Raw genomic sequence first — 27,986 nt, forward strand, 5'->3', positions numbered from 1 at the left:
AAACCACATGATTTCACATGTGGAAAGTCACATGATTTCACATGAAATTTCAGATGTAAAATCATGTGAAAACGTGTTTTTGGAATACTTCACACATTTTCAGATGTGTAGTTTCATGTTATCACATGTTGCTTTACATTTTGTCACAAGTGATCACATAAAGATAATGTGATCACATGAAAACATTTACTTTTGGAACACTTCCACGTGTTCACATGTGAAATTCATGTGTTTTTTCAATAAGGGAGTGGCCGTTAATTTTCCTCATGTTTTGCTTGTCTCCAACACCTCTTGTTGCTATGTACTTCCCTTGTGCTTGGCTGGTTCCTTCATAGCATATTGACTGGGCTGAGACAGTTGCTCAGTGACTGCATGTAATGTGATCACTGTTTTGTCTGTTTTATTGTCCTGTGATAAAACCATTTCACAGCTCCTCTGCCTCAGAGGAGGGATTGAGCGTGAATAATGTCCAGTTTATTGAACACTACACTAACAGAACCTTGAGCTGTTGACCACATGCTACCCATTGTTTGACTGGGTTTAACGACTGCATAGAGGTATCTCGCCTTTTGGCCATATGATCAACATAGACTGCTAACTGATTAACTCTAGCATGCAGAGATTTGGTGCTTATCTTTCACTACACAATGGAAGCCTGGGAAATAACATGTTGATCACAGGTGTCTTACTTCACTCACACCAATGTGCCATTTTAAGTGATTTTGGCAATAACAATCAATATGTAAAGTCACCATCTTTTGGATGGAGGCAGATGGGTTTCTACTCTCTGGGACTGTTGTTGTTGTTTCTCTGTAAATGTGATGAGTGAGGAGCAATCATAACAGCACCAGGCTCTGGGCAGGTGATTGCGTTTGCTATTGATTAGGAAGCTACAGAGAGAGGAGAGAGAGAGCGTGGCACGTTTGTTAGATTTCTCATTGGTGAAGTAGAACAAGTGTTGCCTTGCCAACAGTTTGCTTTGGAAATCTGTGCAGCTTGAGTGGGACATTTGTTTGTCTTTACTGCAAATAAATATAGAAAGATTTGTTATGTGGAAATAACATTCAAAAAAGGATCAGCCAAAAACATGATGTTGATGGCTTATTTTATGTAAGAAAGGAGTACCATTACTACTGCTATTAGCAACGTGCATGCCCATCATAATCATCACAATTACACAACCATCATCATCAACATCAATAATATCCAACATAGCTCAGTGGGTGTGTTGTTTGTCTATTGACCTACATCCGCCCATGTGCTGCCCGTGTGCTGCCCGTGTACTGCTCGTGTATCTATGAATGAGAACACTGGCCTACATTTCCCCTGGTCCTCTTCCCCACAGTGACTCAACAACTTACATATACACAGCAGGCGAAACTAAGTGGTGCAGTGGGCGAGACCACTGGGCACCTGGCCTACACATTCAAAGGGCACAGATCCCTTGTGGCTGGCATAGCAAACATACATTTTTGACACCTGCACCTGTTTTGAGTGTTTACTAAACCCCCTCCTGAATAACCAGATACTGTCCCTGTCTTCTTTATCTTTATCTTCCCTCTCGCTCTCGCCCTCTCTACGGAGGTGTTATGTGTTCATTGGTTTGGTCTGTATCTGTGTGCATTTTGTCTGTGTATGACAAAATCCAGCTTGACAACAGGTTATTTCATTTTTATAGAAAAAAAACTCAAGAGGACATTACATTCAAGGTATGCACCACTATGAACAAACCATTGCAAATATGTATATTTTATATTTTACTCACGCAGTTTCACTGATCCACAGTAAGTTTAAATCATATCTTTTAAAGTGTGTATATCGTAAGTAATTCAAATATACTCTTTATTCTATGTAATTTTTTAAGAATAATAATCGAAATATTCATAATCTGAAAAAATATTACAGTATATATAGAACATGACGTGCTGCAAAGTTGAGTAAAATTCCCAGAAACGTATCAACTTCAAAATAAGTATATAGTGAGAGGATAAATACACATGAACAAAAACAACACGCTGTCTAATAAGAGTAATACACGTATACACAGTACAAGGTCTTGTGGTATTTTGTTTTCTAAGTGCAAACTAGCTCGACACAGTTCTAAGATACAATATCACGATATGTCTAAATTCTATGAATCCCTTTGTTAGAATCCTAACTTGATACTTAAACTTAAACTTTTAGCTTAAACTTTCACATGATTCACTATGTCAATGGGAGACTGAAATTGAGTTACGCACATATATCTCAAGTTAGGACTTGAGGAATAATTGTTACTTGTGTTCTTCTAACTACTGAAGAAGTGGGTGTGTGTGTTTGTGTGTGTGCGTGTTTATACAACGGGTGGGTCTAATCCTGAATTCTGATTGGTTAAAACCGCATTCCAGCCGGTGTCTATTCCACAAGTTAGCTGGCTAAATCTATGAACTTAAAATGCCTATTTACTTTGTTCCATCTGACTGCGCAATCCACTGTCTCATCAGCCTAGCCAAGCAATTTATAAACTTGATCTCCACTATAAAAAGGATCTATACGTTATCTCACATTTATTTTAGACTAACATTTAGTTTTCAACAGAGGAGATTTGTATAAACCTTGCAGTATGTCTCTCCGACATTTACAACATTGTTTCAATATTCAATTTCGATCTCCAGCTGTACCATAGTAGTTGGGAGTAGGAACGAGACCGACAGGCAAGCAGCGTTTCTCAGCCAGTCGAAATCATGAATCAGCTGGCATAATTTTTATGGATATATACAAGAAATATCAATTGAAACAAGGTAAAACGAAATGAGGTACAGCTAGTTTGCAGTGTTTCCAGCTTCAGTTTGAAGTGATTGCGTTAGCTGTGTTGTTGGCTAGCTCCTCTCAACAACTGTATCCTGACGAGTGAGCAAATGTTATATGCCAGGCGAAATTGCGCCTCACTAGCTCATTGTTATGTCCAAATAAATGTCACTAGAAAACAGCTTAAACAAATGCAAATGCAGCTACTTGCTGTTATTCTGGCTTTTTGACGTGACTGTAAGTTAGTTTGCTAGCTAGCCGTAGTTTGCTAGCTAGCAAGCAAGGGATAAGAACGTTGCTAGCCAGTATGGCAATGTAATATTTAGAAAGAACGACTGTGTCGCGTCCATAGATGCAGAACAAAAAGTCTGAACGACTGAGTCGCGTCTCTAGCAACCGAACCGATAGAACGAACGACCAGCCAGCTTGGGTAGCAACCCTAGATTTGGGACAATATCTTGTGGAACGATGAAATAGTATGAATACATTTATCAAAATAATGTTTTTAATGAAAATAGGTCAATCATTATTTGAATATGTTGCTAACCCGTTGTATAAAAGTGATAATGCCCGAGAAGCTGGTGTTAGGGGATATATTGGCACGGTTTGCCGAGCCTCGACTTTGTCTCTGGCCTAGCAACACCCGTGCCAATATATCCTCCAAACACTGGCTTCACGGCATTATCACTTAAGTGTGCGTATATGTATCTGCGGCTGCACATGTGTGTGTTCTTCAGACAGAGTTCCGTTGGCAGTGTGTGTACTGCGTTTTGAGTAAGTCCTGGTAGATCTTGGAGCGGAGGAAGCGTGGGTAAGAGTCTTTCTCCATGAGGCTGTGGACCCTGGCCTGGACCTCGTTCAGACTGGAAGGAGTGGGCTCCTCAAGGCTCTGTCTCGTCACCTCCCGTGTACGGAAGTCTATGTTTACCTACAGGGACCAAGGGAGTGCAAAATAAACATTAGATATCTGAATCATCTAAGTGTGTCAATGTTCAATGAAAAACAGTATCAAATTTGAAGACAGTATCAAAATTACTTTTATTCCATATAATCAAAGTATGTGTAATATTGCAGAGTTGTGGATTGCATTTTTTATCTGACACGAAGTAACTCGAGATTAAAAACAAACACAACCCTTAGCTTTGATATTTAAATTAACTGTCGAGGGAAAACTATCTTTTAAAAGTTCATATTCTGTTAACTAAGACCCAAATGATGTTGATGACTCATCCTATACTCGTTTTTATGGCCAAAGCGTAAATTGGAGAGAAAAAAACTGTTTAAAACAATGCTTGCTATTTCCTGATAGAACATGATGTCATGTTGGCTCATTGGCTGAGCTGGCCAATCAGCGGTCTACTCGCATGAATATGTTAAATGACCGGTATAACCATTCTGTTGTTGGATTACATCTACACCGTTCCAACACAGAAAAGCTGCTTTATAACGTACTTTATGGTGACACGTTATTTGGATAGTCCCATATAGATGATTTACAGATAGTTTGTTGATAGTATGACTATGTGTTAATAAGCAATTGCCTGCTAAAGTTACAGTTAGGGTTATGTTTAGAATAAGGGATAGTTAGTTCAAATGTTGCTGACAGTTATTGAACATTTACATTTGAGTCATTTAGTAGATGCTCTTATCCTGTTGTGGTATAGGGGGCAGTATTTTCACGCCGGATAAAAAACGTACCCGATTTAATCTGGTTACTACTCCTGCCCAGAAACTAGAATATGCATATAATTAGTAGATTTGGATAGAAAACACTCTAAAGTTTCTAAAACTGTTTGAATGGTGTCTGTGAGTATAACAGAACTCAGATGGCAGGCCAAAATCTGAGAAGATTCCATGCAGGAAGTGCCCTGTCTGACAATTTGTTGTCCTTCTGTTGCATCTCTATCGACATTACAGCATCTGTGCTGTAACGTGACACTTTCCAAGGCTTCCATTGGCTCTCTAAAGCCGCCAGAAAGTGGAATGGGGTGTCTGCTGTCTCTGGGCAAAGTACAGCAGCAGAGTTTGTAAGTGGTCAGCCTGGGGACAGTGAGACTGGAGTTGCGCTTTCACGAGACTTCTCAATTTTTTTCTTTCAGTCTTTGAATGAATACAATGTTGCCCGGTTGGAATATTATCGCTATTTTACGAGAAAAGTAGCATAAAAATTGATTTTAAACAGTGTTTGACATGCTTCGAAGTACACTAATGGAATATTTTGAAATGTTTTGTCACGAAATGCGCTCGCGCGTTACCCTTCGGATAGTGACCTGAACGCACGAACAAAACGGAGGTATTTGGATATAACTATGAATTATTTTGAACCAAAACAACATTTGTTGTTGAAGTAGAAGTCCTGGGAGTGCATTCTGACGAAGAACAGCAAAGGTAATCCAATTTTTCTAATAGTAATTCTGAGTTTAGGTGACCCCGAAGTTGGCGGATGTCAAAATAGCTAGCCGTGATGGCCGAGCTATGTACTCAGAATATTGCAAAATGTGCTTTCGCCAAAAAACTATTTTAAAATCGGACATAGCGATTGCATAAAGGAGTTCTGTATCTATAATTCTTAAAATAATTGTTATGTATTTTGTCAACGTTTATCATGAGTAATTTAGTAAATTCACTGGAAGTTTTCGGTGGGTATGCTAGTTCTGAACATCACATGCTAATGTAAAAAGCTGGTTTTTTATATAAATATGAACTTGATTGAACAAAACATGCATGTATTGTATAACATAATGTCCTAGGAGTGTCATCTGATGAAGATCATCAAAGGTTAGTGCTGCATTTAGCTGTGGTTTTGGTTTATGTGACATATATGCTTGCTTGGAAAATGGCTGCGTGATTATTTGTGTCTATGTACTCTCCTAACATAATCTAATGTTTTGCTTTCGCTGTAAAGCCTTTTGGAAATCGGACAACGTGGTTCGTTTCAGGAGAAGTGTATCTATAAAATGGTCTAAAATAGTCCTATGTTTGAGAACTTTGAATTGTGACATTTTGTGTTTTTAAATTTGGCGCTCTGATTTTCACTGGCTGTTGAATAGTGTGGGATGATTTGGTCCCACCTCCCCTAGAGAGGTTATCCAGAGCAACTGCGTATATTTTCATCATGGGAATTGAACCCACAATCGTGGTGTTACAAGTGCCATGGTCTACCAACTGAGCCATCTACTGAACATCTACAACAGCTGAACATCTACAAATCATCTACAAGCCATCTACTTGGGACTATTCCAATAAAGTGTTATCTACTTTATTACCATGTTTTGGAAGGAAAACTATTTTACTGATATTGTAATTAATTATAGGTCATATTTCATAGAAATCTGGAAACACTCCACAGTCACATTAAAACAGACAAAATGCATATTTTGCATCATTAGCTGGTTGATCCAACACAAACCTCTCTGGGAGCCTTGACATCGATAAACTCATTGTAGATCTTGTTGGCTTTGGTCACCAGTTTAGCAGGAGTCTTGATTTTTTTATATTCCTCGCAGGCCATCCAGAACTCAATGTTCTCGTCGCTGAACTCCGTCTTGAGAAAAGCCCGAAATGCAGCCAGGCCATCTACGACGCAAAACATCCATCAGCCAGTTAGAGGAGCTAATGGACAGTGTGTGTGTGTCTGTGTGAGAGCGAGAGTGTGTGTGTCTTTACAAAGATCTATATCGTATCCCAGCACCTATTTCTGAACATGGGCCAGTTTTTTTTGGAACTGATGTGTTTTTTTCTACAGAGAGCACATGTAGTTCCCTTGATACATATAATAACAGGGTTGATTATCATGTGTTGATATTGTCTGAGATGAGGAGTGTGTTTTCATTCTCAGCACATTAAACAGCCCTGCGACTAGAACACAAAAATGTGTCCCACAACCTTCCAATGAACTTTTTGTATTCATCAATCAAAGATGAGAGCAATTTGTCTGACATCAATGATAACATGGAGGGAGGTCTTGTTTTACAGTCGGCCGTGTCATATTGACATGTTTTCTCCATCCTCCCTCCCTCACTCGCTATTTTCTCTTGTCTGTATTTGCTTAACATTTGCCCAGCAGGAGCAGCAGGAGAGTAGTCCATCAGGCCCAATCACCAACATTAGCCACACACTCTTACTAAACAATGGATTTAGGAAGATCACCAGAAGGACATTGTGACTGCATGTAGCATTGTCAACAAACATAGTTAAAAATAAAAATAGATCCCTGAGGCATTGAACCGTTCTTGGAGGAAGATTTTCTCTCGCTGCTTTATTTTTAATCAGCCTCTTTAGGAATAGTCTATGATGTGTTAATGAAGCCAAGGCCTTCTAATGTGTGAATGTAGGTCAGTGTAAATTTCGAACTCTGAAAGGATTTTCGATTTTCTTTAAATAATGCTTACATACACATAAATGTTATAATTTAATATTGAAAAACATATACATGAATGTTGAATGGAGACTTATTTAGTTCAGCATAAAATGGACTCCCATAGAAATGAGAAGCAGTCACAAACCACATCATCACAGATAGGTAGCCTAAGGTACCCAGCCAGAAGCAAAGGGCAACCAGATAAATAGGATTAGCTGTGATACAAATGGGCTGTGGTTATATGATCAGCCGGGTGAATGTGATAACTATGTTCTCCTGTTAGATCCAATAAGTGCTAAATCAGGAGGTGAGGACAGAGCCAATGTGGCCAAGGCATGGGAACAAATAGTACTGCTTCTGTTCCTCTTATGCGAATATAAAGCTGTGTGTGTGCGTGCGTCTTGATTCAGTGAAGCCCGATACTAAAGTCTGTCTCTTTGTCCCCTTGTGTCTGAAGATAATATTTGTCATTTGATGATAATATTTGCACATGTACACACTGTACACAGCCCATCTGTAAATAGCCCACCCAACTACCTCATCCCCATATTGTTATTTATTTTTTGCTCCTTTGCACCCCAGTATCTCTACTTGCACATTCATCTTCTGCACATCTATCACTCCAGTGTTTAATTGCTAAATTGTAATTATTTCGCCACTATGGCTTATTTATTGCCTTACCTCCCTAATCTTACTACATTTGCACACAGTGTATATAGACTTTTCTATTGTGTTATTGACAGTACATTTGTTTATCCCATGTGTAACTCTTTGTTGTTTGTGTCGCACTGCTTTGCTTTATCTTGGCCAGGTCACAGTTGTAAATGAGAACTTGTGCTCAACTGGCCTACCTGGTTAAATAAAGGTGAAATAAAATAAAAATATATATATTTTTAGGAACAAGTAGAACCAGAACCTAGAGTTTCACGCAGCTAGATTCATAAGAAGTTACTTTGTGGATGTGACTTCAAAACGTGATTCAAGTTCACACCAATTTGTCTATGTTATACAAACTACACCACCTGTTAAACAGTTGACAGTGGGGTCTACAGTATACTGTATACTATGCTTGATTAACTCATTACTGACAAATACTAACCTGAGACATGCACACATGCAATGTTTATGCAAATGTCCATTAACATTTAACAGTACAATATGACTTGATTGTGTGTACATGTTTCTATCTCTAGTTTGGACAACATATTATATAATTACTTTATTGACCTATTAGGCATCCTAACAAAGCAACAGCACAATAAGACAACAGAAAATGTAAGCCATTTAGTTTGCTTTTCAGGACCACTGGAGGAACAAAGCCTGATATAATGATTATGAAGCCAGAATCAGTCAGAGGTTTAGAGGTCAACTTTTTCTAGTGCAAAACCTGCCCTGTGCATTGCACAGCACAACATCCAGGTTCTGGTTTTGGCAGGAACAACTAGTAATATTCAAAAGCAGCTAGGCGGTGTTCATTGTTGCACTACAAAATCAAAACAAATATAATACAACTAAAGTCTTCTGTGCAATGTAATTTCCCACTCCCTGTGGAGAGCCTGAGTTATCACAGCTATTTCTGCGTGAACATGTGTGTGTGTGCACGTGAACATCTGCATGTGTTTGCATGTGTGTATTTGCACATGAACATGTGTTTGTATGTGTGTTATTGTGTAATCCACAGAGAAGGTCACAACCAAGAGTGTGTCTCATTGTGTGTTGTGGAGTCCTACACAACAATAACCAGACAGACAGGGGATGTTAAATAAGAAGGGTTTAGGGGGAGAGAAATGGGCTGATGTGGGAAGACATCCTCAGATAAGGAACAGATAAACAATCCTCTTGTCAAAGGAAATACATAGGCAAGCATGTTGTCAAAGGGACAAACAGAAAGAGTACAGAATGGGTCGGAGGAGAAAATGTAATCAGTAAAGTTGCCTGGTTTGCTTCGAACAGTTCGCTAACAATGACATGGACTCCCAGTTGTTTTTTGCGGGGTTGGTTGATAAAAGGTGAAATATTTATATCTAACTCTAAAGAGAAGGATTGACTGTTACTTTTTAATATAAAAGGGAGTATCATTTAAATTTTACTTACACTTGTGCAATAGAAGAACATCGAAGGAATCTGCCCATCGAATGACCTCGTCTTGTGTCAGCCTGAAGGAAAGACAGAGATATTGAGACACATGTTTTTAAATGTGTATGCAAATATGCAGTTGAAGGTTTTCAACACACAGATATTCACAGTTTCAAAGGTTTGTTTTAAAAGACCCTACACCATCTATTGTGTAGTAGTCCTATTACATATCCCTAGTTTTGGGAGAAATAATATCTAAATACTATATGAATGGGAGAGACTGGCACCATGCAATCGGATATAAAGGTCTACTTACTTTAGGCATCTAGTGGTCCTGTCCTGGGCAGGGGGCAGGAACTCAGTGAAGTCGGTGTAGGAGTCAGACTTATTGGACAGGCAGGCTAGTCTGGTCTTCATTGTTCTGCTCAAATGATGGGAAGAATAGAATACAAGCATGTAAGAAAGTACAGTAAATTTCTGAATATTGATCACATAACATCAAAACACATGATATCAGATTCAGATCACATTGATTGTCTTCTGATGTATACATTTCTCTTCACAGCTTCTTTCTACAGTAGCTAACTAAAGACTGGGCTATTTCCATGTACACCTACAGCTTGCAGCTCTGAGCATAGTCTTCTCAGAAAGTGCTCGGATCCAACTGAGCCACACGGTTGTCCTGTGTGGCTCAGTTGGTAGAGCATGGTGCTTGCAATGCCAGGGTTGTGGGTGCAATTCACATGGGGGACCAGTAGGAAAATATATGCGCTCACTGCAGTAAATAGCTCTGGAGAAAAGTGTCTGCTAATGGATTAAAAGGTAACAATGTTAACCTCCTGCCTATAGGCAGTATGGTAATGCATCAGTCATGAGCAAGGCCATGATCTTCAAGTAGTGTATTGACCCTTCGAATGACTGCATAACAAAATGGATTCAGATGTTGGAGGAGGTGGAGAGCAGGTTCAGGATGTGCCTGATGAAGTTTGCTAAACATCACTTCACATTTGTTTAGTCTGCACCGACCTGATGACGCATGGTCATTTGCTTTCAACATTTTTCTGCTTACTCTCTCACACTACAGTACATACATATCTGATCAATGTTTTGTCTATGGTGTTTCATGCACTCCAGTTGTAGATATAATCAAAAAGTGATGTTTAATATCATGACCTATTGGCCAGCTGCTGTAGGATTAGACAGATCAGACATACTGATGGGTCTGATAAGAGTCATTGCTCTAAATGCCCAGATAGACATTTACAGCAGGTGTAGCTCCATATGGAGCAGGCAACATACCCATCAGCTAGCCACCAGAGAACATCCAATCTGGATAGTGAGCCACGAGCTTCTCTACCATGCATCTAGTCCCCCTGATAACACACAGACCAAACACACTGCAAGTACTGCAGTGAGTGCCTAATATGCTGGAATGGAATGAGTGGAATGAGTACTCCCATCTGTAGTTAGTTACATAAGGGACACAATCTCCATCCCGCTGGTGGGTAGGCTGTTAGAGTACTCACTGTTGCTTTGCCTCTTGGTTTTGTTAGAATGGTCAGTCAAGCTTCAGTAATCCAAGGACTCCTCTAAGATCACTGGTGGTTGCTGGAGTTCTCTGTTGGAGAGAAATAAAGTCATGCATTTTTATAGTGAACAACAGCAAGGTAGTTAGTGTAATTATTACTCCCATTGGTGCTCATTGTCCTAATGCCAGATGCCACCTGAAGTCCCACAACAATATCAACAAACTGATTGGGTCCCTAAAGCTTATCTTATTCAATAAGCTTGATCCCTAAAGGCCACTTTTTTCCAGAACAATTTGTGGTTAAGATGGTTCAGTTGGATGGAGCATGGTGCTGCTAGCAACACTGGGGTTGTTGGTTTGATTCCTGCATGTGCCACACATACTGAATACATGATGTGTAAACTCTAGGTCAATTTGGATGAAAGTGTCTGCAAAAATGTACTATACTACTGTATTTTAGAATCTATCTGAACAAACACTTCCTCTAAAAACATTGATGGCTATTGAAGGAGGTGGTGGATTGCTTTGCCGTCTGCTGTATGGTGTATGGTGGATTGCTTTGCCGTCTGCTGTAATTGGGAACATTGCATGAAACGTACCACTCATGTTTCTAGAGAAAAGCACTTTACTGGAATTAATGGGCTTTCTTATCATGTACTCTTAAGATTCCACTCATAGATTCCATCTAGGCAGAGCGGATTTGTTATGATGCTCGGTGTGTGTTTATGTGTGTGGTGTGTTTGTCTGTGTGTCTGTTTGTCCTTGTGTTTGTGTGTGTGTGTGGTAACTTGACAAAATAGAAAAAGACTGGGTATACAGTACTTCCATGAGTCTCTTGAGAAAAATACTTATTTGCCATCAAAATCAACAACAGGGAGATGTGGAATTGATTTCTAAGCTTTTTAAACATTTCATTTTTTCATTTTTCTGAAGATGTTCTGATGACACTGATATATCTAGAATGTTTTGTTGTATTAGTCAGCCTAACACTGCAAATATTAATGTATGGGCATATATAGTTTTAGGCATCAGTGATAAGATTTCATTGAAGTATGGAGGTCACATGATGAAACTACAGTATATAAAACCAAATGATGTCACAAAGTGTGCATTTTGAACCCTTTTGAGACTAATGCCATTAATAGTTGCTAGTATTATGAGAAACGAATGATGTTACACCGATTACTGTGTCAGATTTGTGAAGATAACTGCATACTAATTACCACAGATCTATCACAAATATTAACGCATTTCAAGATGCATATCTTTTCCAGGTATCAATCTTTTTGGAATATACGTCTGCTGATTGCAGGTTTCAAACCAGTCTGCAGTCTCTCTGCAGTAGAAAGCAGATCTGTGTTTTCCTGTTCTCTCTCAACTCTGCTCTGCAGCGAGCGGAATCTTTTTTCGCTTACATGGGGTGGGTACACGTGCCTTCCTGCCTGCCTGCAGAGCTATTTATAAAGTTCCCTGACAAATCCATGCAGTCAGGGGGAAGCCACTTTGTGTTTTATTCAGCCATGCAGCAAGCACAGAATCCTTGAGGGGCAGCTATAAAAAGGAGTCTGAATTTTAATGTGTCAGAAAAAACGGGGATGTCATGTTGCATCATGAATTTTGAACATGCCAACATTACCAATTCCGCTTCAAAGATGCCTGGTTGCTTTAAAGGGACCCTGAAAGTACTGAGTCTTAAAATGCCCTTTAATGTCGTTTTGATGCATTGCGTTTTTTCGACTTTTCCTTTGCCCTGGTTTTCTTGTTCTTAGTGTGGAGAATGTAGTTAGAGAGCAGATCCTGGTATGTCCATCTGTCAAGCAAACATCACTCTCAGCAGCCATTTGGCAATGAACATGTATCACTTCAAATCAATCTATTACTTGTTGAAAAAAATAACCCTGCACAGTATAAAACTCTGCGTGAATAACAACACCCCTGAATTGATGCAAGCAGTGTCTCACCTTGTAGAGTTTCTCTCTGTCGCTACAGTACAGTATTATCTATCCTAAACGTTGCATTAGAAATGAAGAAAAGCATTTCTTGCAATAAATATCCCAGTGTGTTTATTAGTTAAAAAATGGGAACACTGAAGAACTCTGTGTCCTTTTTTGCACCCCAACTTTTTACCAGAAAATGATCATGATCCATTGGGTAAAGTGTAATTTAGAATTATTAGTGGTGTTTTCAGCTAGTCTGCATTAAAATAGATATGTTAATTTTTTATATAGTATAATTAAAAATTGTATTTTGCACCCCCGCCCCTGTCCTTCAAGATGAATGGTTTTGAACTCTGGAAAGTTTTGCTTCACACCCACACGCCACTGTTTTTTGGTTCAGTGCATTTAGAAAGCACTAGTTGCACCACTGGTGTTAAAAATGAAATGGCACCTGCAAAATCAAATTGTTTATCTATTTTGTTGTGCTGTTGCTACATTTGTATTGTTGTTTCATGTCCGATGGTGTTGGTCCAATGTGTTGGTCCAATTTGCCACGAGCAAATTCATTGTATCGTTTCACTTTGGCTATAAGAACCATGATGCATGACATTTCTGATTAGGCTACGCTGTAGTGCCGGCTCTTTATTTTTATTTTTTTATTTCACCTTTATTTAACCAGGTAGGCTAGTTGAGAACAAGTTCTCATTTACAACTGTGACCTGGCCAAGATAAAGCAAAGCAGTGCGACACAAACAACAACACAGAGTTACACATGGAAAACAAACATACAGTCAATAATACAATAGAAAAAGTCTATATACAGTGTGTGGAAATGAGGTAGGATAAGGGAGGTAAGGCAATGAATAGGCCATAGTGGCTAAATAATTACAATATAGCAATTAAACACTGGAGTCATAAATGTGCAGAAGATGAGTGTGCAAGTAGAGATACTGGGGTGCAAAGGAGCAAAATAAATAAAATAAATAACAGTATGGGGATGAGGTAGTTGGGTGGGCTATTTACAGATGGGCTATGTACAGGTGCAGTGAACTGTGAGTTGCTCTGACAGCTGATGCTTAAAGCTAGTGAGGGAGATATGAGTCTCCAGCTTCATTGATTTTTGCAGTTCGTTCCAGTCATTGGCAGCAGAGAACTGGAAGGAAAGGCGGCCGAAGGAGGAATTGGCTTTGGGGGTGACCAGTGAAATATACCTGCTGGAGTGCGTGCTATGGGTGGTGCTGCTATGGTGACCAGTGAGCTGAGATAAGGCGGGGCTTTACCTAGCAAAGAATTATAGATGACCTGGAGCCAGTGGGTTTGGCGACGAATATGAAGCGAGGGCCAGCCAACGAGAGCATACAGGTCACAGTGGTGGGTAGTATATGGGGCTTTGGTGACAAAACAGATGGTACTGTGATAGACTGCAACCAATTTTCTGAGTAGAGTGTTGGAGGCTATTTTGTAAATGACATGACCGAAGTCAAGGATCGATAGGATAGTCAGTTTTACGAGGGTATGTTTGGCAGCATGAGTGAAGGATGCTTTGGAAGCCGATTCTAGATTTCATTTTGGATTGGAGATGGTTAATGTGAGTCTGGAAGGAGAGTTTACAGTCTAACCAGACACCTAGGTATTTGTAGTTGTCCACATATTCTAAGTCAGAACTGTCCAGAGTAGTGATGCTGGACGGGCGGGCAGGTGTGGGCAGCGATCTGTTGAAGAGCATGCATTTAGTTTTACTTGCATTTAAGACCAGTTGGAGGCCACGGAAGGAGAGTTGTAGGCATTGAAGCTCGTGTGAAGGTTAGTTAACACAGTGTCCAAAGAAGGGCCAGAAGTATACAGAGTGGTGTTGTCTGCGTAGAGGTGGATCAGAGAATCACCAGCAGCAAGAGCGACATCATTGATGTATACAGAGAAAAGAAACAAATACAAATACCTCATAAATGCTATAACTTCAATTTCTCAAACATATGACTGATTTACACCATTTTAAAGACAAGACTCTCGTTAATCTAACCACATTGTCCGATTTCAAAAAGGCTTTACAGCGAAAACAAAACATTAGATTATGTTAGGAGAGTACCCTGCCAAAAATAATCACACAGCCATTTTCAAAGCAAGCATATATGTCACAAAAACCAAAACCACAGCTAAATGCAGCACTAACCTTTGATGATCTTAATCAGATGACACTCCTAGGACATTATATCATACAATACATGCATGTTTTGTTCAATCAAGTTCATATTTATATCAAACACCAGCTTTTTACATTAGCATGTGATGTTCAGAACTAGCATACCCACTGCAAACTTTCGGTGAATTTACTAAATTACTCACGATAAACGTTGACAAAAAACATAACAATTATTTTAAGAATTATAGATACAGAACTCCTTTATGCAATCGCGGTGTCAGATTTTAAAATAGCTTTTCGGCGAAAGCACATTTTGCAATATTCTCCTGCTGTTTTTCGCCCAGAGACAGGAGAGACGTCATTCCACTTTCTGGCGCCTTCTGAGAGCCAATGGAAGCCTTAGAAAATGTCACGTTACAGCACAGATGCTGTATTTTCGATAGAGATGCCACAGAAGGAGAACAAATTGTCAGACAGGGCACTTCCTGTATGGAATCTTCTCAGGTTTTGGTCTGCCATATGAGTTCTGTTATACTCACAGACACCATTCAAACAGTTTTAGAAACTTTAGAGTGTTTTCTATCCAAATCTACTATTATATGCATATTCTCGTTTCTGTGCAAGAGTGGTAACCAGTTTAAATTGGGTACGTTTTTTTATCCGGCCGAGCAAATACTGCCCCCTAGCCCCAACAGGTTATTAACAGAGCTACATTTTATTCTTTCTATTGCAGATTCAGGGCCTTAATTTATGGATATACAGTGCGTTTGGAAAGTATTTAGACCCCTTGACTTTCTCCACGTTTTGATAATTTATAACATTATTCTAAAAGTTTTTCCTCATCAATCTATACACAATACCCCATAATGAAAACTCGAAAAAACATACTTTTTTCTTTTTTGCAAATGTACAAAAGAATGTAACCAGAACAACCTGATTTACATAAGTATTCAGACCCTTTGCTATCAGACTCGAAATTGAGCTCAGGTGGATCCATTTTCCATTGATCATCCTTGAGATGTCTGACCAATCGGATTCCACGCTTCAAGATTGCTTCGATCATGTGGACTGGGATATGTTCTGCATAGCGTCGGACAATAACATTGATGAATACGCTGATTCGGTGAGTGAGTTAATTAGCAAGTGCATCGGTGATGTTGTACTCACAGCGTCGATTAAAACCTTCCCCAACCAGAAACTGTGGATTGATGGCAGCATTCGCGCAAAACTGAAAGCGCGAACCACTGCTTTTAATCAGGGCAAGGTGACCGGAAATATTTACGTCATTTAGCAAACGCTCTTATCCAGTGCGACTTACAAATTGGTGCATTCACCTTATGATATCCAGTGGAACAACCACTTTACAATAGTATATCTATATATTTTTTGGGGGGGGAAGGTAGGGGGGGTTTGAAGGATTACTTAATCCTATCCCAGGTACTCATTTTACATTTACATTTTACATTTTAGTCATTTAGCAGACGCTCTTATCCAGAGCGACTTACAGTAGTGAGATGACCAAGAACCTGATGGTCACTCTGACAGAGCTCCAGAGTTCCTCCGTGGAGATGGTAGAACCTTCCAGAAGAACAACCATGTCTACAGCACTCCACCAATCAGGCCATTATGGTAGAGTGGCCAGATTGAAACCACTCCTCAGTAAAAGGCACATGACAGCCCACTTGGAGTTTGCCAAAAGACACCTAAAGGACTCTAAGACGATGAAAAACAAGATTCTCTGGTTTGATGAAAGCAAGATTGAACTCTTTGGCCTGAATGCCAAGCGTCACATCTGGAGTAAGCCTGGCACCATCCCTACGGTGAAGCATGGTGGTGGCAGCATCATGCTGTGGGGATGTTTATCAGCGGCTCGGACTGGGAGACTAGTCAGGATAAAGGGAAAGATGAACAGAGCAAAGTACAGAGAGATCCTGGATGAAAATCTGATCCCGAGCACTCAGGACCTCGGACTTGGCCGAAGGTTCACCTACCAACAGGACAACAACCCTAAGCACACAACCAAGACAATGCGGGAGTGGGTTCGGGACAAATCTCTGAATGTCGTTGAGTGGCCCAGCCAGAGCCCGGACTTGAACCCGATTGAACATCTCTGGAGAGACCTGAAATTAGCTTTGAAGTGACTCTCCCCATCCATCCTGACAGAGCTTGAGAGCATCTGCAGAGAAGAATGGGAGAAACTCCATTAATACAGGTGTGCCAAGCTTGTAGCGTCATACCCAAGAAGACCCGAGGCTGTAAAAGCTGCCAAAGGTTTTTCAACAAAGTACTGAGTAAATTATTATTGCGGCCCTGGTGGCACAAAATCATCAAAGCTCTGACTTCACGGCGATGCTTGGGAATATGGTCAAAACGGGGTATATGTGTGGATGTTTCAGGCGAAGGGGGTATGTCTGATCTCCATCACCTAGTCTGATCTCCATCACCGTGACAAGGGTTAATCAAATCTCCTCAGTTTTGCAGGCCTTCTCATAAAGCTGAAACTCTATATGCATTTGTAAATCAAGACCTTTCTTGAGTTGGGCTCTGGGATGGTGCAACTGTTGAGATTCTGAGTCTATTGTTGTTTTTCAGGAAAGGGGTTGGGTGTGTATGTGTGTATGTGTGTATGTGTGTGTGTGTGTGTGTGTGTGTGTGTGTGTGTGTGTGTGTGTGTGTGTGTGTGTGTGTGTGTGTGTGTGTGTGTGTGTGTGTGTGTGTATCCCACAACTGTTGCGGGGTTGTATACTATGTTAGGGACAATATAGGATGAATCACAATAATTGTTTTCTAAAATAATAATTGCTTCCCATAATGTAATTTTGGTAATGGCAATACTGGTAAGAAGTAACAATCCTTTGCATAAACTGCCTACATTATTACAAATGTGAATTGCTAATTATGTAAATTAAGATAAACAGGATTTAAAAAAATAAAATAATAATATATATATATTAATAGCTATATATTGTATAATACAAATCGAGGTGAGCGCGATGGAAATGCTTTTGACGATTAATCTGCTTCTATTCTGTGGGTGGCATTGAGTGCTCTTTTCGAAGGATGGGTCCCGGTCTCTCAGCAAAACTATTTTGGTGGGAGATTATAATATGGTTTTAAATACCTCTATGGACCGGAAAGAAAATCACACTACAAACTATCACTCTCAGGCACTTAAGGAAATCATGAATGTCATGGATATATTGGAATTAGTGGATGTATGGAGGCTTAAATACCCTGACCTAGTGAGATATACACTACCGTTCAAAAGTTTGGGGTCACTTAGAAATGTCCTTGTTTTTGAAAGAAAAGCATTTTTTTTGTCCATTAAAAATAAGATGAAATTGATCAGAAATACAGTTTAAACTTTGTTAATGTTGTAAATTACTATTGTAGCTGGAAAAGGAAGATTTTTATGGAATATCTACATAGGCACACAGAGGCCCATTACCAGCAACTATCACTCCTATGTTCCAGAAGGCGAGCATCCCGGAGTAGACTCTTCAATGTTGGTGTTGAGACTTGTGTTTTGCGGGTACTATTTAATGAAGCTGCCAGTTGAGGACATGTGAGGTGTCTGTTTCTCAAACAAGACACTCTAATGTACTTGTCCTCTTGCTCAGTTGTGCACCTGGGCCTCCCACTCCTCTTTCTATTTTATTGCTTCTTTAATCAGCACAACAGTTTTCAGCCGTGCTAACCTAATTGCAAAAGGGTTTTCTAATGATCAATTAGCCTTTTAAAATGATAAACTTGGATTGGCTAACACAACGTGCCATTGGAACACAGGAGTGATAGTTGCTGGTAATGGACCTCTGTGCGCCTATGTAGATATTCCATAAAAAATCTGCCGTTTCCAACTACAATGGTCATTTACAACATTAACAATGTCTGCACTGTATTTCTGACTAATGCGATGTTATTTAAATGGACAAAATATGTGCTTTTCTTTCAAAAACAAGGACATTTCTAAGTGACCCCACATTTTTGAACGGTAGTGTATATGTGGGTATGTGTGTATGTACAGTATGTATGTACAGTGAGGGAAAAAAGTAGTTGATCCCCTGCTGATTTTGTATGTTTGCCCACTGACAAAGAAATGATCAGTCTATAATTTTAATGGTAGGTTTATTTGAACAGTGAGAGACAGAATAACAACAAAAAAATCCAGAAAAACGCATTGTCGCAGTGACATCATGAACATTCAACTGAAATGATTACTTGCATAGTGTCTTTTGTTTAGACATGTAGCAAGTTAGCGAAACAATGAACCATAGTCCCAACGCATAGCGTTTACCACACTGCATGAATCTGCAAGTAGCTAACCAACAAGGTTCAATGTTAGCTAGCTAACATTAGGCTATAACTAGAAATGCAAATGGCTCTGAGATACGAATAATATTACTACACAGATCATACATGTAACGTTAACTAGCTAGCATTTTAACTTGAAATGAAAACGTCTTTCTGACAAAATTAAAAACGTGTAATATCTGAAAATGTAGCTAACTAGACTATCTTACCCGTATACATGGATGGATGCTTCTCCCTCTCTGTCATGGATGCCATTGTTGCCCTTAGTTTGAAGATGTAATCTGGAGACAGATGTTTTATACAACAGCCTTCTGTGCGTTCTCTTTTTGACTCTGTCTGCATATTTGCAATCACACACCAGAATTATCTCAATCTCTTTAGCTATCATACTCGAATTCCACTGATTTCAAAACTCAGTCCTTCAGAAAGTGGAGAGGAAAACTTATGTAGTTCTACCAAGTGATATCTTTCAAAAAAGGCTTGTTAAAAAGGATTACCTACATGGCAGACCAATCCAAACTCCTCTCTCGGCATGTCCAGCCCACTCATTTTCTCAGCCATCATGACTAGCGGGAAGGTTGCTGACTTTTTCCGAGGCAAACATAACTACGGTTGTAATTTAACCTGTTAGGGCTAGGGGGCAGTATTGACACGGCTGGATAAAAAAACGTACCCGATTTAATCTGGTTACTACTCCTGCCCAGTAACTAGAATATGCATATAATTATTGGCTTTGGATAGAAAACACCCTAAAGTTTCTAAAACTGTTTGAATGGTGTCTGTGAGTATAACAGAACTCCTATGGCAGGCCAAAACCTGAGAAGATTTCAAGCAGGAAGTGGCCTGTCTGAGAAGTAGTGTTTCATCTTGGCTCTTTTTATTGAAGACTCAGGATCTGTGCAATAACGTGACACTTCCTACGTCTTCCATAGGGTCTCAGAGCCCGGGAAAAAGTTGAACGATATCGAGGCAGGCTCTGGCTGAAACACTTTATCGCTTTTGGCAAGTGGCCACTCAGAGTACTATGGGCTTAGGCGCGTGCCCGCTTCGACCGAATGCTTTCTTTTCCTTTGTCTGTTTATCTAAACGCAGATTCCCGGTCGGAATATTATCGCTTTTCTATGAGAAAAATGGCATAAAAATTGATTTTAAACAGCGGTTGACATGCTTCGAAGTACGGTAATGGAATATTTAGAATTCTTTTGTCACGAATTGCGCCATGCTCGTCACCCTTATTTACCCTTTAGGATAGTGTCTAGAACACACGAACAAAACGCCGCTGTTTGGATATAACGATGGATTATTTTGGACCAAACCAACATTTGTTATTGAAGTAGAAGTCCTGGGTGTGCATTCTGACGAAGACAACAAAGGTAATAACATTTTTCTTATAGTAAATCTGACTTTGATGAGTGCTAAACCTGCTGGGTGTCTAAATAGCTAGCCCTGTGATGCTGGGCTATCTACTGAGAATATTGCAAAATGTGCTTTCACCGAAAAGCTATTTTAAAATTGGACATATCGAGTGCATAGAGGAGTTCTGTATCTATAATTCTTAAAATAATTGCTATGCTTTTTGTGAACGTTTATCGTGAGTAATTTAGTAAATTCACCGGCAGTGTTCGGTGGGAATGCTAGTCACATGCTAGTCACATGCTAATGTAAAAAGCTGGTTTTTTATATAAATATGAACTTGATTGAACAAAACTTGCATGTATTGTATAACATAATGTCCTAGGGTTGTCATCTGATGAAAATCATCAAAGGTTAGTGCTACATTTAGCTGTGGTTTGGGTTTATGTGACATTATATGCTAGCTTGATAAATGGGTGTCTGATTATTTCTGGCTCGGTACTCTGCTGACATAATCTAATGTTTTGCTTTCGTTGTAAAGCCTTTTTGAAATCGGACAGTGTGGTTAGATTAACGAGAGTCTTATCTTTAAAATGGTGTAAAATAGTCATATTTTTGAAAAATTGAAGTAATATCATATCTAAGGTATTTGAATAATGCGCCACAGGATTCAACTGGCTGTTGTGTAGGTGGGACGCAAGCGTCCCACCTAGCCCATAGAGGTTAACAATTTTATTGGTATTTACAAATGGCATACTAGTTTGTTATTAAGGCACATGAAAGTTCACATGTTCCAGAAGGCATTTCTGCGTGGTGGCTCTCCTGTGAAGTAGTGAGCTGCGACATATGCATAGTTTCCTGAAAGGAGTCACAAATAGGGATTCCCTCAAGAATAGCAGGAAATACAAAAAACTAAAAATCCCCTGGACCCCCCCCCTTTTGCACCTCCACTTTCAGACAAATTCAGACGCCCATGTTTGTGTGTGTGTGTGCACTTGCACCTGCATGCATTTGGCTACCTTCTATGTCCCTGTCTGAAAGAAAAGTGCCTCCTGCGGAACCCGTGCTGCCCACAGACAGTGTGTCAGGCCATCTGATGTGTAGCCTCCGGCGGGAGGGCTGTTTGGGTTATTTCTGGTCTTACAGACCTATGCTGCTCTCCTTTCTCTGTTTCAGCCTGGGGACTGTCTGTCTGTCTGATGTCCACTGTGTCTCTGAGGGGAAAACTTGACTCCGCTTGAACTGATTCCATCGCTCTCTCTGTACCCCCTCTCCATCTCTCCCTCCATCACTCTCTTCATGAGTCTTTTCCTTTTTCTCCATCCTTTCCTCCCTGCCCCTCTCTATCTCTTCTTCCCTCCCTGTTTGTTTACATGTAGCCACTGCTCCAACATTGTTATGTGGACCTCCAGCTATCATGATTTTATTCACAGAGGCATTGACCTTACCCGCTCAGGTAAAAATAGCCCTGTTGTCTGTTCTGCAGCTAGCAGTCTCACTGATGTCCTTGCCTTGTTACGCCAGCTTAGCACTTAGCCTACACTTGTTATCTAAACACTCTCATAGAGTAGGCTTAATCCTGATGAACACATCAGCCCTGATTTATGGCTTATCTAGAGAGGCGTGGGGTAAAGCCAGGACAGAAGCCTCTCAGTCTCAGCTCATCAAACTAATACAGTCTATCTATTTTTACTCTTAGCTCTCTTCAGGTACATCGATGTACAGTCCTGTTAATGTCACTTTGTTCCCCAAAGTGGTAGTTTGCTTCTGCTTGATTCTAATAGTTACTGCTGCCCAGTAGGCTACAATAGACTCTAAGGCACTCTAAACCAGGACAAATAAGTATGAGTAAGACACACACGCATGCACACATGCATGTGCACCTGCACATGTCTTGCTAGCACGCACACACACACACACGGACACGCACACATGGAGGGGGAAGTTGAGGATTGAGGCATAAGACACAAGGTTTGTGATGACCCTGAGATTGGCCATACCAATCCAGCCCTGAGTGATGAGGAAATTACTATTTAAAGTAAATATATGCACAGAGTGGTCACGGTAATTGGACATTCTGCAGAGCATCAGATAATTACATGTTAAGCTTTTGTTTTTGTCTCTGTTTTACAATCATTGTATGTTTTGCAACGAAACTTGTTAAGCATTTTAGCACAACAAAAATATACTGCTCAAAAAAATAAAGGGAACACTTAAACAACACATCCTAGATCTGAATGAAAGAAATAATCTTATTAATTACTTTTTTCTTTACATAGTTGAATGTGCTGACAACAAAATCACACAAAAATAATCAATGGAAATCCAATTTATCAACACATGGAGGTCTGGATTTGGAGTCACACTCAAAATTAAAGTGGAAAACCACACTACAGGCTGATCCAACTTTGATGTAATGTCCTTAAAACAAGTCAAAATGAGGCTCAGTAGTGTGTGTGGCCTCCACGTGCCTGTATGACCTCCCTACAATGCCTGGGCATGCTGCTGATGAGGTGGCGGATGGTCTCCTGAGGGATCTCCTCCCAGACCTGGACTAAAGCATCCGCCAACTCCTGGACAGTCTGTGGTGCAATGTGGCGTTGGTGGATGGAGCGAGACATGATGTCCCAGATGTGCTCAATTGGATTCAGGTCTGGGGAACGGGCGGGCCAGTCCATAGCATCAATGCCTTCCTCTTGCAGGAACTGCTGACACACTCCAGCCACATGAGGTCTAGCATTGTCTTGCATTAGGAGGAACCCAGGGCCAACCGCACCAGCATATGGTCTCACAAGGGGTCTGAGCGTCTCATCTCGGTACCTAATGGCAGTCAGGCTACCTCTGGCGAGCACATGGAGGGCTGTGCGGCCCGCCAAAGAAATGCCACCCCACACCATGACTGACTCACCGCCAAACCGGTCATGCTGGAGGATGTTGCAGGCAGCAGAACGTTCTCCACGGCGTCTCCAGACTCTGTCACGTCTGTCACGTGCTCAGTGTGAACCTGCTTTCATCTGTGAAGAGCACAGGGCGCCAGTGGCGAATTTGCCAATCTTGGTGTTCTCTGGCAAATGCCAAACGTTCTGCACGGTGTTGGGCTGTAAGCACAACCCCCACCTGTGGACGTCGGGCCCTCATACCACCCTCATGGAGTCTGTTTCTGACCGTTTGAGCAGACACATGGACATTTGTGGCCTGCTGGAGGTCATTTTGCAGGGTTCTGGCAGTGCTCCTCCTGCTCCTCCTTGCACAAAGGCAGAGGTAGCGGTCCTGCTGCTGGGTTGTTGCCCTCCTACGGCCTCCTCCACGTCTCCTGATGTACTGGCCTGTCTCCTGGTAGCGCCTCCATGCTCTGGACACTACGCTGACAGACACAGCAAACCTTCTTGCCACAGCTCGCATTGATGTGCCATCCTGGATGAGCTGCACTAACTGAGCCACTTGTGTGGGTTGTGGACTCCGTCTCATGCTACCACTAGAGTGAAAGCACCGCCAGCATTCAAAAGTGACCAAAACATCAGCCAGGAAGCATAGGAACTGAGAAGGGGTCTGTGGTCACCACCTGCAGAACCACTCCTTTATTGGGGGTGTCTTGCTTATTGCCTATAATTTCCACCTGTTGTCTATTCCATTTGCACAACAGCATGTAAAATGTATTGTCAATCAGTGTTGCTTCCTAAGTGGACAGTTTGATTTCACAGAAGTGTGATTGACTTGGAGTTACATTGTGTTGTTTAAGTGTTCCCTTTATTTTTTTGAGCAGTGTATATACTGAACAAAAATATAAATGCAACATGCAACAATTTCAACGATTTTAATGAGTTACAGTTCATTTAAGGAAATCAGTCAATTGAAATAAATTAATTAGGCCCTAATCAATTGATTTCACATTACTGGCTCAACCACTAGGGAGCCAGGCCCACCCACTGGGGAGCCAGGCCCAGCCAATCAGAATGAGTTTTTCCCCACAAAAGGGCATTATTACAGACAAAAATACTCCTCAGTTTCACCAGCTGTCCGGGTAGCTGGTCTCAGAAGATCCCGCAGGTGAAGAAGCCTGATGTGGAGGTCCTGAGCTGGCGTGGTTACACTTGGTGTGCGGTTTTGAAGTCAGATGGACGTACTGACAAATTCTCTAAAATGACGTTGGAGGCGGCTTATGGTGGAGAAATTACATTAAATTCTCTGTCAACAGCTCGTGTGGACATTCCTGCAGTCAGGATGCTAATTGCATGCTCGCTTAACACTTGAGACATCCGTGGCATTGTGTTTTGTGACAAAACGGCACACTTTAGAATGGCTTTTTATTGTCCCCAGCACAAGCTGTACCTGTGTAATGATCATGCTTTTTAATCAGCTTCTTGATATGCCACACCTGTCAGGTGGATGGATTATCTTGGAAAATTAGAAATACTCACTAACAGGGATGTAAACTAAGTTGTGCACAACATTTGAGAGAAATCTGTTTTTTGTGCAAACTGAACATTTCTGAGATCTTTTATTTCAGCTCATGAAATATGGGACCAACACTTTACAAGTTGCTTTTATATCTTTGTTCAGTGTATGTTTGTGTTTTGGGGTCTGGATTCATGCTCTATGTGGTGATAATAACCACTAGTATAATGATTATCAAGTTTTTGACTACAAGTCAGACCATTGCTCTTCTGTTGGTATTTTGATATTTTGTCTGCAGAGTCAGGAATGATGCTCTTAATCCTGACTTTAGCTTTTTATGTAATCAATTTATTTGGATAATTAGGTTTGCAGACCACTCCGTCCAGAAAGTGTAACTTTGACAGCTCATTATGTTTAAAACTTTCACAGTTGCTAACCATCTGTAGGGTCAGTTGTTTTAAAAGTATTGTAGCTGTATCTATGTTTAGGCAGCTGTTTGCTCTTTTATACCCATCCTGTTCACAGTTTGAATGTAGACTTTCATATAGTGTTTCTGTGTTGAGAGTGGCCACACAGAATCTCTGTTGGATTAGGGGCAGGTGCTTGTGTGAGATATGCAGGAGAGGGAGGGAGGAGTACTGAGATAAGGGATGATGAAGGGGTAAGGGAAGAGGGAGGAATGGAGAGATAGAAGAGAGGGAGGGAAGAATAGAGGGAGCGATGTTGATTCTCTCTATACACAAGGATGAGACAGTTAGATCCATAATTATTGCCACCCTTGATAAAGTTGAGCAAAAAAGACTGTGTAAAATAAATAATACATATTGAGCTATATTATTGTATGCTCAAAAATGCGGAAATGTATATTATGTCATACTAATACAATTGCTCAGCGAAAGAGCTAATGTTTAACAAGTAATATAAATATTTTTTTAAAGATATGGGTACAAATTATTATCACCACTGTTTTTAATTCTATTGCGCCCTAAAACTCAACTCTGGACCTTGAAGCCAGTTCCACTGCATTTTTTTCCTTGTTCCCCTCTAATCAGGGACTGATTTATACCTGGGACACCAGGTGGGTGCCTTTTTCTGAAATATTTCAGGAAATTGGAGAACATGTTGGGTGGGATCATAGACCATTCCTCCATGCAGAATGTTTCCAGATATGGAAATGGGGTTCAAGTCCGGAGACTGAGATGGCCATTGAATAATTTCAGTTTTGTGGTCAACTAACCATTTCGATGTGGATTGTGCTTAGTGCGTGGAGTTATTCTCTTGCTGAAAGATCCACATAATTTTGACCCCAATCTTTTTAATATATTTTTTTAATGACTTAAACATTATCTCTTTCTCTGAGTAGTTGCATTAGTATATAAAGTAATATCAATTAGCATTTTGTTGCATGCAACATAGCTCAGAATCTGTAATATTACTTTCATGCAGTTATTTTTGCATCTTTATCAACATTGCCAAAAATTATTGACCTAACTGTAGATGCTTGTGTGAGAAACTGAAAGGAAGAGGGATACCTATTGATTGAGAGAGAAGGGAAGGGAGGAAGGAGAAGAAAAATAAATAGGAAGGAAGGTTTGCTTTGACTTTCTGAGTAGAGAGATGAAAAATCTGAGGGAGAGAGGGAGGGAGAGAGAAAGGGAGAGAGGGAGGGAGAGAGGGGGAGAGAAAAAGGGAGGAAGAGAGAGAGAGGGAGGGAGAGAGAGAGAGAGGGAGAGAGGGCGAGAGAGTGAGCAAGAGAGAGCGAGAGAGAGAGGTGTGAAACATGTAGGTGGGATGTGTGGGTGCTTCAAAGCCGCCCCTCTCCATCTGTGACTCCTTCACTGTTTGACATTTACACAGGCGCACATGCGCACAAACACACACACGCACGCATGCACGCACGCACACACACACACACACACACGTACGTTTCAAAACTTGTAAACAATGCACTGCTGTAGTAAATAATCAATAACCAATATTACCTAACTATATTTGGAGTAGCAAACACACTCTCCACTTATGTCTCTAACAGTGTGTCTTTTCCAGATGATGATAGTTGCCTGTCTTGTAAACAAACAGTCTCCATCTTTTATATTCTGATGCCAGTCAAGATCAGACAGACATATAGTACATTAAAACAGCAGATGTACATAACGGCAGCCTGCCTCCCATCCCTTATCCATAGTGGACTTACTTACGTAATGAAACTATCTACTAGCCAGATGAATATGGATGATGCTTTACCTTAGCCCTGTTGTGTATGAGATGAGCGCAGGTGGACACTCTCCCTCTACCTCCCCAGCGTACGTTTGAGAAGAATAAGCCGATGTTTATCCAACGTTGGTGTGTGTGTGACTGTGTGTGTGTGGATGTCTGCGATGGCACTCCTCTTGAGTGGCGATATCTCTGCTGTTACTGTTACAGTTGCAGTGATGAGTAGGAGGCTAGGAGCCACATAGCATGCTCATCGGTTTTAAAACGTTGGAGAAAGAGAAACAGAGACGGGCATAGGAGAAAGGGAGAAACAGAGGGAGGGAGAGGTAGAGAACGCTGTTAATGCTCAGAGAATTCTCTGAGGACAAGCCAAGCTTTAGCAGAGTAGTTGTTTAAACAATATATGGGCAAAAATACAGTGTATAGAAATATACAGTTGTACACAGGGGCTGGAGAGAGAATGTTGAGGCATTTTCGGGATAACCACTGAGGTGAGGTAGGACAGAAACATTATTCAGCTGATAAAAAAGAATAATGATGCTGGCAGATGGACTAAAGCCTTCCTTTCATCCACCACTCTCTTTGAGGAGGGAGAGGTGAGGAGGGAGAGGCGAGGAAGGAGAGGGAGAGGATAGGAGAGGAGAGATATTAATTTGATATCTTTCAGCAGAGGGAGATATACACAGCAAGGATGTGACCACTGTGCTGCTTCCACATCGAGAAAAGCTCCCCCTGAATATCTAATAACTAAGATATTACGCTGACACACATGCATACACACATTGGTTTGAAGCCGAAAAAGAAAGGACATTCACATGAGCACCAACACACAGCTTCAGACTATGTGTAGGCAGGTTTCTTAGGATTCTAACCTTCTCAAACAAC

General features: G+C 40.7%; 1 protein-coding gene across 1 annotated transcript; it reads right to left on the reverse strand.

Moving 5' to 3' along the window:
- Nucleotides 1-1,616: 1,616 nt before the first annotated feature.
- On the reverse strand, nucleotides 1,617-27,382 carry rgs8 (regulator of G protein signaling 8). Its single transcript, XM_014123050.3, has 6 exons — nucleotides 27,132-27,382; nucleotides 10,750-10,841; nucleotides 9,540-9,644; nucleotides 9,242-9,303; nucleotides 6,197-6,363; nucleotides 1,617-3,715 (listed from the first exon to the last, which is right to left on the reverse strand). Exons 3-6 carry the CDS (start codon nucleotides 9,638-9,640, stop codon nucleotides 3,521-3,523), a joined length of 525 nt encoding a protein of 174 aa, XP_013978525.1. The 5' UTR covers nucleotides 9,641-9,644; nucleotides 10,750-10,841; nucleotides 27,132-27,382; the 3' UTR covers nucleotides 1,617-3,520.
- Nucleotides 27,383-27,986: the final 604 nt, after the last annotated feature.

This window comes from Salmo salar, chromosome 10 (genome assembly GCF_965601325.2).
Source record: "Salmo salar chromosome 10, fSalSal1, whole genome shotgun sequence".
NCBI classification, from domain to species: domain Eukaryota; kingdom Metazoa; phylum Chordata; class Actinopteri; order Salmoniformes; family Salmonidae; genus Salmo; species Salmo salar.

Bases quoted from the DNA above. Each gene is read 5' to 3' on its own strand.
- rgs8 (XM_014123050.3), bottom strand. From the start codon at position 9,640: ATGAAGACCAGACTAGCCTGCCTGTCCAATAAGTCTGACTCCTACACC. The intron at 9,304-9,539 runs GTAAGTAGACCT...TCTTTCCTTCAG, and splicing joins AGGACCACTAGATGCCTAAA to GCTGACACAAGACGAGGTCA. The intron at 3,716-6,196 runs GTTTGTGTTGGA...TGGTCCCTGTAG, and splicing joins ATGTCAAGGCTCCCAGAGAG to GTAAACATAGACTTCCGTAC.